The sequence below is a fragment of the Hippopotamus amphibius genome, chromosome 5, assembly GCF_030028045.1.
Source record: "Hippopotamus amphibius kiboko isolate mHipAmp2 chromosome 5, mHipAmp2.hap2, whole genome shotgun sequence".
Classification (NCBI taxonomy): Eukaryota; Metazoa; Chordata; class Mammalia; order Artiodactyla; family Hippopotamidae; genus Hippopotamus; species Hippopotamus amphibius.
Genome location: NC_080190.1, coordinates 79956977 through 79969122, shown reverse-complemented (window position 1 = coordinate 79969122; position 12146 = coordinate 79956977). Strand labels below are relative to the sequence as shown.

The 12146-nt window shown below is 49.5% G+C and overlaps 2 protein-coding genes across 2 annotated transcripts in view; both read right to left on the bottom strand.

Moving 5' to 3' along the window:
* The window catches only part of TRIM67 (tripartite motif containing 67), a 52597-nt gene extending 44421 nt beyond the window's left edge, over positions 1–8176 (bottom strand). The window contains exon 1 of the mRNA XM_057737205.1: positions 6257–8176. Within this exon, the coding sequence (XP_057593188.1) occupies positions 6257–7300 (1044 nt within the window). The 5' untranslated portion in view covers positions 7301–8176. The remainder of the gene's footprint in view (positions 1–6256) is intronic.
* Positions 8177–11412: 3236 nt separating this feature from the next.
* LOC130854435 (protein S100-A11-like) lies at positions 11413–11850 on the bottom strand. The gene has a single exon (XM_057737249.1). The coding sequence runs from the start codon at positions 11848–11850 to the stop codon at positions 11539–11541; it is 312 nt and encodes a 103-aa protein (XP_057593232.1). The 3' UTR covers positions 11413–11538.
* Positions 11851–12146: the final 296 nt, after the last annotated feature.

The window sequence follows — 12146 nt, the reverse complement described above, 5'->3', positions numbered from 1 at the left end:
AGAGCGTACACTAGGAAATACATTCTTATATAGTAACACGGGGCTGTGCTGTCACAATCACTAAGGTCCTCCTCAATTCTGAACCCCAATACTCCAGAAATAATCTTCAAAGAGAAGAGAAAAGCAATTCAAGTTTATGGATTCTTGCTTTCTCTCAAACCCACTTTTTGTTTTCCAGATGTGTAGAATGATGAAGAAAGCATGTACTTCAAAGTTTGTAACATAGGGAATCTTTCTACCAGTTGTTTCTGAATTACTGACCTCCTTGGAATTAAACCCAAGTGCAAGGCAAGTTATAGCCCCGGTGGTTTTAAAGACAGTGGTGATGTTAACACTGAGAGTGGTTTCAGAAGACGTGGCAGCCTCTACTTACTTACGTTCCCAGGGGTCTAAACAGAAGTGCCATTGGTGCTTAGCCAGTCTGGGGCAGATGGAACAGAAGCCAGCCTATGCACTTCATTTCCCAGAGCATCAGAGTTGCTGAAAGATTCAACATCTCAAGAAATTCAGGCTTCCACCCAGATCATGTTTATTTCCATGCCACTGTGCTCTGAGGGCCCTGGTGGATTTCTGTTTAGTAACTCTCAGCCTGCAGCCATTAGCCACAGAGCTGGAGACATCAGACCGCCTAGAAGATTTTTGCCAAACACTTCTAGCTACCTAACTCTCTTTTTTCCCATTCAACACCACTCAAAGCTGACTTATATGGGCCCTGAAGACTTGGTCTTTTCAAAATCCAAAAGGGGATATTTAGGCAATAGTTATGCATATTAAACCAATTTTTGAAGGAAGCTAGATCACTCACTGGTAGTTAAAAATATAAAAATCTAGACATTTGTGATCCTTTTTTAAAGTAGCAAACAGGAATTACTAGAAACAAGACAATCCACCTTATTGTTTTTCCCCATGGTCCTTGTCTCCATGAATTTTTAATTTTTTATATAATTTTGCTGTTGGGAGAAAAAAATAGGTGTAAACTTTATGGAAGGCATTTTGACAATGTTAATCATAAGTCTGAAATCCAGATCTCCTTTGATCTAACAACGTCATATTTAGAAACTTAACCTAAGCAGATTATTAGAAATATAGGTATAGGGCTTCCCTGGTGGCGCGATGGTTAAGAGTCTGCCTGCCAGTGCAGGGGACATGGGTTCGATCCCTGATCAGCGAAGATACCACATGCCATGGAGCAACTAAGCCAGTGCGCCACAACTACTGAGCCTGTGCTCTAGAGCCCACAAGCCACAACTACTGAAGCCCATGTGCCTAGAGCCTGTGCTCGGCAACAAGAGAAGCCACTGCAGTGAGAAGCCCGAGCACCACTACAAAGAGTAGCCCCCACTTGCTGCAACTAGAGAAAGCCTGTGCACAGCAATGAAGACCCAACGCAGCCAATAAATAAATAAATAAATATTTTAGAAAACAATACTTTCAGAAAAAAGAAAGAAAATAAGCATAGATTTAACTTGAAAAATGTTCTAACAGCAAAAGACTGAAAACACCTAGATGAAGTCGAGCATCAGGGTGTGGATCAAGTAGAATAATGCATCCTTACAATGGAATGGCATGCAGCCATCCAAAACAATGTGCATTAATTAACAAGAAAGATATTTGTATTGTATTATTAAAGGAAAAAAAGACAGTTACAAAATAAATATACAACAGAATTCTAGAAGAAAAAACTCTAAAATGTTATAAAACATTTTTTTCTCTGCAAATTGGAATTTGGGGATAATATTTAACTTCTACAGTTCTACATCTGTAATTCTAAATCCTTTTTTTTGATTTTTGTTTGTTTGTTTCTGGCTGCGTTGGGTCTTCATTGCTGCGTGTGGGCTTTCTCTAGTTGCGGCAAGTGGGGGCTACTCTTCATTGCAGCGCGCGGACTTCTCATTGTGGTGGCTTCTCCTGTTGTGGAGCTCGGGCTCTAGGCATGCGGGCTTCAGTAGTTGTGGCACTCGGGCTCAGTAGTTGTGGCTCATGGGCTTAGTTGCTCTGCGGCAGTGGAATCTTCCTGGACCAGAGACCGAACCCATGTCTCCTGCATTGGCAGGTGGATTCTTAACCACTGTGCCACCAGGGAAGCCCTTATAATTCTAATTCTTAACAAAGCGCATTACTCCCTGTGTTATAATGTACTACAAATACTCAAATAAGTATGCTTATGATCATATACAGTTATGATTACATGTTCTTCTTCTGGCATTTATGTGTTATCTCTTTTAATGGAGGAAGTCTTTCCTAGGAGGCTTTTAAGCCTTTCTTTACTTCTTTTATAAAATAAGGCAGGACCAGGCTGCTGAGAAGCCAAGTGTCCTTTGGCAGATCCTTGGGACATGGGAGTAACCTGAAGTCTGGCTTTCCTGTGATTTCCAGACCTGACCTCGCCATCTCCTTTGCTCTTGTGAAGTGCTGACTCATAGGGAGCGGTAATCCTGGGCTACAACGAGATTTTGTTTTGATTCTCTTCTCTTGTCGATGGGTCTCAAAAGACTTCTCAAGAAGGGCTTATCCAGCGGTCCCTACCTCAGTTCAAGAATCAACTTCTACCCATTTTTAATTCAGAGTCCTGCACCCAGCAGGAATTACCGTGGCTGCTGACATTCTGTGACATGTCACACTAGAAAGAGGTACATCCCCACAGTGACCCTCTCCTTCTGGTTTCAGGAAAATTAGAATTCCGCAGTCAATAGGCAAAAAGACAAGAGCTCTTATGGAAAGCTTCCCTTCCCTGTCCCATCTTTCACAATGTATAGTTTCTTCACATGGGAAGTTCTTTGAAATTATCCTCTTCCACGAGAATCATCTGAAAATGTGTTTGGCTAAGACCTAAAGTGTTTACACTGTTTTTGAAAGGTGATAATCAGTCTTGTTTCAAAATAGATTTCAGTGTCACATGTCTCTCTCCCTAAGAATCACTAATTAGATGGTAAGCTCCAGTCATGCTAGAGAGGAATTAAGGCTTTGATTAAGGCTTCTCCAGTCATAGGGATGTTAGGGAAATATTTCTGTCCCAATTCTAGTTCTGGTAGTGTACCCAGCTTTGTCATGGCTCCTGGGATTTTTAGATGAAGACAGTGACAGCACAAAATCCAGAGACCTTAAGTTTTACTAAAGAACTTAAACTGCCATAGTGGGAGTATGACACTGAGTGCTGTAGCTTATCTTTCAAAAGGAGCCACTTTCGCAGCTCACAATGGCGGTCTAGACGACTGCCCCCAAAGCAAGACCAAACGGTCCACCAGGGCCCCCTCTGTTATCTTTTCTTTTGATCTCCAGCATCTTGAGATGCTCATAAGAAGCACTTAATGATTTCCCTTTCTGTAGAAAAACAGCATCTGCTGAAAGAGAACAGCAGCACTTCTTCTCATTCTTGAAAACAGCTTTTCACAGAAGTGTCTCAGAGCATTCCTTCTGGACTTAGGAGGATGTCTTCGTTCCCTGAAGACATGGCATTAAATTGAGACGCTTAGATTCTGCATAGCTGTGTTTCGCACAGATACCTGTCCCACTCTATTGAGCAAACATCATATATTCTTTCCATATTTCCTCAGATAGAAATGTTATAAAACTGCTGTTGACACCAAACCAAGGATGACCAATGTTTTCCCTGCATGATCTCGGTTCCTGAAACCATTGCTTATTATCCAACTCACTTTTCCAGATAAGAGGCTGAATCTCTTTTAAGACTGCAGACTCATCGCAACTTATTTTAGTTTCCACTCTTCGCTAAGTCTAAAAATGGGGGTGGCAACACCCAGAATTAGTTCTAGCCTTCTAGGCTATGAAAATTTACCAGTTTGTAAAGTCTGAATGTGGACCTTGTCTTGGTAATTGATCACAGCCTCTTTGCAAAAGATTTCTTTATTTGTAAAATGACCTCTCTTCACTTAAAAGGTGAAATAAGCAAGGCAGCTACAATTACCTTGAAGTGATATGCAACAAAATGTCACATGAATGATAACTCACTCCAGCAGACATTCTCATTTAGCTCAAAGCTATTTTAGGACTCAACAGAAACACTACCAGCTCATGTTTCTCCAGGTTACCAAGTCACTGAGGTCAAATAAATACTCTTTCCTGCTGCCCTTCAGCTTTCTGCAAGTTTAGTGGTTTTAAGTATTAGGACAATAATCATAATAATAAATAATATATATTGGTTACTGTGAGTCAGGTACTGTGCTAGAGGCTAAACATACAGCATTATACTGACTCCTAACAACAATGATCTGAGTTAGATATTATTCAGTGGGTTTAAAATTGTGCCGAAACCGTTATGGCAAGTGAATTACAAACCCTGAGATTTGGATCCAGGTCTGAGTAACTTACAACACGGTTTGACTCAGAGGCACTATTGATATTTTTCTGTGTTATTGTTTTAGGGGAGGTTTTCTGTGCACTGTAGGCTGCTTAGCAGCCTCCTTGGTGTGTACCCCTAGAAGCTGATGGGAGTTCTGCTCTGAGGGAGATAGTGTATCCCTTCACTGAGGGCTGGGATAGAATCCTTCCTGCCTTCAGAAGAGATTAACCAAGCATGGGTGGCATCAGACATTTTCCTGCAGGCAGGTGAGGGGGTAACTCCTAAGTGTTACAACCAAAATTGCCTCCAGACATTGGCAATGCCCTGGACGGAGAGTAAAAATTGTTCCCAAATGAGAACCACTGCTCTAGAATTAGGGATTTGACTCCAGATCGCCCTTTTTTGACCTAATATGCAAATTTCCCTTTCCAAGGTGGGTTTCTGAAGTGTTCCTCATTTGTTCTCTTTCCTACTTTTTTTTTGTTTGAAAATGTTGAGTTACAGTAACAGTAGGCACATTGTAGCAGAAGTTTTATAGTAACTGTATGTAATAAATCTATAGCATAAATGGTTGATCCCTTCTTCTCCTCCCACCTGTGCTCCCCTTTTTGCCCATTTCCAGTTGGATGAGATGAGAGAACCATGGCAAGTTGCCTTATTTTCCTGTGTCTTTCCTCCTCAGTCAGAAAACATACTTCCTGTGTTGGGATGAAATGGATGGACCCAAAGGGAGCAAAGATGGACCTCTGGGATGCTACCAATGTTCTGTTTCTTGACCTGGGAGAAGGTTACAGGAGTGTTCAGTTTGTGAAATTTCGAGCTGTAATCTTAGGATAGATGTGCTGTGTATGTGTGTGTGTGGGGGGGGGGGGGTTGCAACCTCAACAAAAATGAAGAGATATAAACTATATAAATCATCTAACCAAAAAAAAAAACAAAACCAAAAAACCTTCCTGTTGGGCTATTTGGAGACCTCCTGCCTCTTTGTGGGATAAGAGTTTACAGGAAAGAGAACACTGCATCAAAATTCGCAGCTGGAGTTCTTGAACAAGGGACCCAGATCACTGACTTTGGCAGTGAGTCCAGTTCCTCAGCCTGGCCTTGGATTAGGAAATCAAGATGAATGTTTGTTAGAAAAACTGACTCCACTCTTGCTTTGGCGTCTGACCTGATTTTGAAAGCTTCTCTCCTTCTGTGTCAGCTATGAGGATACATTGGCAGCCACAAGTGTGTTCCAGTTGCTGTAGAGGCTGTTCCTTCTCACTTGGGAGGTGGTACCCCCAAGCAAGTCCCTGGGAAGATGTGTTGCAGCAGCCTGTAGATGACTGTGCCTGGCTCTCTTACTCAGCACTTACTCTGCAACCCCACCACACTCCTGCCACCCAGAGTCCCAGTAAGAGAAGGTCACTCAGGGAGGATGATGCTTCTTTCTTAAAAGCACACACACCTAAATTCTCAAATAAGGCACGTGAAGAATCATATCTTCCCTTTAAGCTGAGAGGCATTCTGGGGCTAGAAAGTGGTGGAGGCTAGTTGAAAGAGTAGGAAACTTTATGCTCTAGAAGCTGATGGGAGTTCTGCTCTGAGGGAGATAGTGTATCCCTTCGCTGAGGGCTGGGATAGAATCCTTCCTGCCTTCAGAAAAGATTAACCAAGCATGGGTGGCATCAGACATTTTCCTGCAGGCAGGTGAGGGGGCCCTAGGTGCCATAAATCCAGAGGGGCCGTCAAGATAACTTATTAGTCAATTTGGAGAGTGAAAGTGTCCTGCTTCTGCATTCTGGATGACTTTTGTGTAGAATTATAAAGCCTCAGGCAGGAGGGGACCTAGTATGTCATCTTTCCATAAACTTCCCATCTCCAACACCCAGCTCACAGTACTTGGAGTTCATTTGACTAAGGGGAGCATCCTTTTCTTTGCACCCGTGCCCCACGCCCTGCCCAGCGGGCTCTCACCTTGTGTTGTTTCCACATGGCCCCCAGCGGCTTCACCTCGTGCTTGCCATGCCGGCCTTCTTCCAGGCACAGATAGCACACCGGGGTTCGGCAGCTCACGCAGTACATGCTGTAGTTCTCCATTTCGTGTTCAGGGCACGTGGGGTACTTGCGGGCTGCGCTGCCCCCCGCCGCTCCAGCCGCGGTGGCACCCGGGCTCTTGCAGCCGCCGCCTCCGCTGGGGGCGCCCTGGGCGGCGCCTGGGGACGCAGAGGCGGCCTCGGCGGGAGCGGGCGGCGGCGGCGGCTGCACCAGGCGATGCTTAGCGAAGGGTCCCCGGGATGGATGGCACTTGAGCTGGCAAGCAGCGCAGTAGAGCACGTCGCACTGCTCGCAGAGCGTGGCGGCCGGCTCGGGCGGGGTGCGGTCGCACAACTGGCAGATGGCCACAGCAGCGGCTGCGGACGCCCCCTGCCCAGCCCCGCGGCCCTGCTGATACCGCTGCACTATGGCCTCGAGCAGTCGGTTGCGCTGGAAGCCGCGCAGGCCGCGGTGGTCCAGGGAGGCGCTGCGGTGGCACTGCGGGCACGTGATGGAGCTTGAGGAGGACGAGGACAGCGAGGAGCAGGCGGCACCCCGGGCAGCAGCAGCCGAGGAGCCCGGTGGCGCGGGCACCATGGGCAGCACGCGAACCCCGTTGGGGGACTTGAGGCTCGGGGTGTAAGAGCCATAACCGCTGTCTGTCTCGCTGTACAAGCTCAGCTTGTCCGCGTGGTCGCCGCCACCTCCCGCACCGCCGCCCGGGCCGCTAGCTGCGCTCCCACCCGCGCCGCTGCAGGCCGGGCCAGCCGCCGCCTCGTGGTCCAGAGGGGGCGCGGCGGCGGCGCCGGCGGGCAGCCCTGAGCCCCGGGAGTGCAGGAGCGGCGGGGGCAGGTGTTGCTCACCGTCCGGGGTCTGCACCGCGATGGTGCGAGCGCAAGGCAGGCAGACGTTGTGGGAGCATGGCAAAATGATGGGCTCCCGAAACAGGGAGCCGCACACCGGGCACTTCAGCTCCTCCTCCATCGCTGCGCCGGCAGAGAGAGCTGCTCAGGGCGGAGAGTGGAATGGCCCAAGCTCCGGAGACGGGCGGAGGAGAACAAGTGTGGTTAGCACCAGTGAGACTCGAGGCGGGGGCATCACACGGTCATGACTGTTTCACAACCCTGGGGCACGCCCCTCTCTCTGTCCTGGGGCCACCGCCCATAGACGACTGGGGGCAAGAGGAAGGAGAGGGTCCTCACCTTCTGCACGCGAGGCTCCTGCACCAGCGGCTTCAACCTGCGGCCAGAGTCCGGAGCTTGTCGGCTGCCCTCGCGGTGGCCTGAGAGATGCTTTAGGTGATGAATCAGCACTAGCGCCGCAGCCGGCTGCAGCGCGCGTCTCCTCTGCACATCAGGACCAGCTGCCGGGTTGAGGTTCGCTAGCTGTCCTGTTTCAGCCCCTCGGTTCCTGTGGGCAGCTGCCCAGGGGATCCTTTTGCCCTTGCCCCGCCCCCAGTCCGGGCGATCTTTAGGTGAGAAGGCGAATGAGCAGGCCGCTTGGCCGTGGGGCTGGGTTCAGCACCACGAGGCGACGGACAGCGCCTGGGAGCCAAAGGTGGAGCCCGGGCTCCTCTCTTGCGGACCGAGGGGGCCGCCACCTGCCGTGTCTCTGCGCCCGCGACTACCTCGGGGGGCCCCCGCCGGCCCGGAGACCTTCTCTCGCCTCCCTCTCCGGCCGCTGCTGACGCGGGCCGAACGCGCCCTGGGGCTTTCTTTCCGCGGCCGGGATTGACCCGCTGCTCTGGTTCGCCGCCGCTGCTCCTGCGGCGCCTCTGACCTTGGCCGCGCGACGCTGCAGCCAGCGGGTGGAGGGCGAGCGCCCGGCTGGCTCGGGAATCCCCTCCCGTCTCCCTCCCGCCGCCGCCTCCTCCCGGCGCCGCGCGCCGAGGAGTTGTAATTTCCAGAGCACAGAGTAGTCGTGGGGAGGAGGGAAGGAGGAGCGAGGAGGAGCCAGCTCGGCGAATGAGGGCTCGCCTCTTGCTGCTAGGGGAGTCGAGGGGCAGTTTTAAGGGTTCGCAGAGAGGATCATTGTTAATAACAATCTATTATTTGGATGGAGATTGCGTCTTGAATTAGTACAACGACCTGTCCCGCCCCGCCCCGCCCCGCCCCTGCCGGCATCTCCCCTGCGCACTCCCTTGCTCCCGCCCACGACCATAAAAGGGTAAAAACAGAGACCTAGAAAGCCAGTTGTTTACAAATGGAGAGGTAGCACGGTTGACAGTTGCTTCCTAAATCTGATAGGGCAAAAAATGCCAGCCACAAAATGTCGGACAGCCTGAAGTCAAAGGGTGAGGTTTTATTTATGGGTTGAACCACAAGCCATCTTGTCTCTTCAATCAAGAGTGCTCCTCCGCGATCCATGTCAGTCGTCTATATAGAGTGAGGACACGGCACGGGATTTATAAAATGGGGCTTCCCGGAGAAAGGCGAGAATGAGGCCCTTTAGGCCCATTGGTCCTCGGAAGCGATTCCCCGGACCCAGGCCGCGGGTGGGGCGGTGTGCGGCAAGCCGGAAGGCAGCGAAGCAGGGATGCTAGTTTTATGAATGAAAAAATCTCCACATTCTGCCACGCCAGCCACGAGGAGAACCTCCCCCCCGCGGCCCTGGCTGCTTGGACTGCGCGGCTGCTCTCTCTCCGCCGCCGAGAAGGACGCGTGGGGAGGCCGCGCGCGCCTTGGGTGGGGATTGGCAGAAGGAAGCGCTCGCGGCGCAGCCGGCTCTGCCTACGGACGTTTCACGCTGGCTGGAAACAGACACAAATTAGGAGATCGTTTGTTTAAAAACGATATGAATATTGAAGTCACGCCTCCCCCTGGTCTCGGGTTCTCCAGCGCTCCAAACAAAGGCAGGAGAGGCGCCGCTGCGCCAGGCGGGGAGCCTCGGCGTCTGCCAGTCACCGGGTGCGGGCGCGGCGCCGGCGGGTGGGGCCCCGCGGGAGGGAGCCGCAGCCCTGGGGAGGCTCGGTGCCCAGGGGTCGCGGCCGCGCGCAGGTAGACCCCGGGGCTGGGGGAGTCAGGATCCTCTGCGAGTCAGGATCCCGGGTGGGAATCTCGGCTCCTTTACTGACTAGTCGCCCCCACCCTGAGCAGTCTGCTTGTGCTTTCCTAGCCTCCGATCCTGCATCTGTCAACAAGGCTTGCGATAATACTCCTGTGTGAGAACTAAACGAAGTCGTCCTAAATACAGATTGCATATCCTACTTCCTGCTCTAAAATCCCGTGACTCTTCAGTTCAGCTTTGCCCACTGCTGAGCAGCCTGTTTCCAGTTTGCCTTAAAGTTGGAGCGCAGGCCAACCACGTGCCAGATGGAGCAATACAGGTTTAAACGACCTGACCGGACTTCTCCTCACCTACTGGGAGCTTAGGACAATGATTTTACCCAGGCGTCAGTATCTCCAGCCGGGGGGGTGGGGGAGGGGGTGGTGGTGACAACCTGTCCTAATCCGCCTTCTTTAGATAAAGCCACAATGTGCTTCATCTTGCCTGAAACGCTTTGATAAGCCTTCAAGAAAGTTGCTATAGTGTTGCTACACTACTGGGGGGGTGACGCGGGGAGTGGGGCGGAGACATGGGTGTAGGGAGGTATGTGACTGAAACCTTCAAAGATGCACTTCTTACGATGCTAGCAGTGTCATCACTCACCCCAGCCCAACTCAGCCTCCTGGTGACTACAAAGAAAATAATAACCTCTTATGGTTCTACTGTGAACAGGCCTTCCTCCCAACCCGCCACCCCCAACCAGTGGTCATATGTCTGACCAAGGTGAACTGCTTGGGGGAAGGGCTCCTGGAGCGGTATGGAGATACCCTTGTACAGAAGAACCTACCATTCCGGCAACCCTGTCACTCAGACTGAGCATGATTTTGTTTCCCAGGGGGAGGAAGCTCATCTAATACTTGAGAATTCTCCACCTGCCCCCATCCCATCCCCCCAATCCCATGACCTGGATCAGCTTAACCCTGTACTGCGCAGTTGCTAAGGCATTGCTCACCGGGGACTGGCATCCTTCAGCTGCCATGTAGGAGCTGAGATTACACAGCGGTTCCCATAGTTCACTGTACATAACCATAATCACTAACACTTGTCAGCATCATCTATAAAAAGTCCTCTTTCTGTCCCAGCTGAGTCACGTACCATATATACACAGAGAAGTAATCTTACTTCACTGATCCTCAGTTTTTTTCTATTATAAAATTTAAGGATAGAATTCATTGAACTTTAAATTTCCCTTTAGTTCTAAAAGTCTGTATATATTACTTGTTAAGAATGATATATCCTCAATAAAAATGACTCTCATGAAGAAATTTGATCCCAAGATTGAATGGGATATCCATTTTTTCAGTTCATTAGGATTTTATTAGTCTGGGCCTCATATAGATGGTGAGGCAAGTAGTACTATCTCCACTGTAGCACTCGACAGTGTGTTCTCGTCTGTTCAGGCTGCTATAACAAAATTGTCATAGACTGGGTGGCTTAAGTAACTGAATTTACTTCTCGTAGTTCTAGAGACTGAGATGTCTATGATCAAGGCACTGGCAGATCTGGTGTCTGGTGGCCAGACAGCTTCCTCGAGGCCAGACAGCTGCTTTCTTTGTGTATCCTTACTTGGAGAGGGGGAGGGCAGAGCAAGCTCTCCTGTCTATTCTTTTTCTTTTTTTTCTTTTTCTTTTTTTTTTTTTGCATTCTCATAAATCTTTATTTGTTTATTCATTTATTTTCTCCCCACTAGAAGGTAACCTCAGTGAGGACAGGACCTTACCTGTCTTACTGACTGTATCCTCAGAGCCTATGACAGTGCCTGTAGTAGGGGTGTATAGATATTTAATTAGTGAACAATGACAAATGACATCACTCTATCAGTCTGAGTAATTTAGAGATGATTCTGTTGAATTAGTCACTAATGATTCTGAATCATTAGTCATGATTATGTATACACCCAAGATACATTTTTTTTTACTTTGCAACTTCTGGGAACCGTTTCCATCAATCTAATTTATATTCCTCCCAGTAATCTCCCTCCCTTACACAAATTTACTGACTCTCCAGTGTGTGCTTTAGAAAACAATACTGTTTTATTACTGCCACAGGAGTGGCCTGCACGGGGTGGCGGGTGCCCGGGCTCAGGGTTATGTGTGGGCTGTGAGGAGTAGATGATAACTGGGAGGCTGGAAGGAAGGGGAGTGGGGCTGGAGGCCAGGCCCAAAGGCTCCTCGGATCTACTTCTGGGAAGAGGCAGACTTCGTAAAGGATTCATGGCAAGCTATGGCCAGACCGCCAATCAGATTAAGAAATTCTTGGAAATCTAGCTGCCCATCAGACTTGAGGTCCAGTTTCTTCATCATGCGGTCAAGGACACCAGGGTCCTTCTGGTTCTTTGTGAAGGCACCCAGCCCTGTATTCATGAAGATTAGGAACTTGGCCTTGGAGAGTTTGCTGTTGTTACCGTCCTGTCCAGCATGCTTTTGGAAGACAGCAATCAGAGACTCGATGCACCATTCAGTCTCTGTAGGGCTGGATAATTTTGCCATGTCGGAGAGGAGCGAGGCACGCGGCAGTGAGCAGGGAGCAGCACCTCATATCTGTTCTTACAAGGGCACTAATCCCAGTCACAATGGAGTCACCCTCATGGCATAATTACCTCCCAAAAGACATCCACCTCCTTCCTAATATATTACATAGGCGATTAGAATTTCAATGTATGGGGCTTCCTAGGTGGCGCAGTGGTTGGGAGTCTGCCTGCCAATGTGGAGGACATGAGTTCGATCCCTGCTCCAGGAAGATCCCACATGCCGTGGAGCAACTAAGCCCGTGTGCCAAAAAAAAA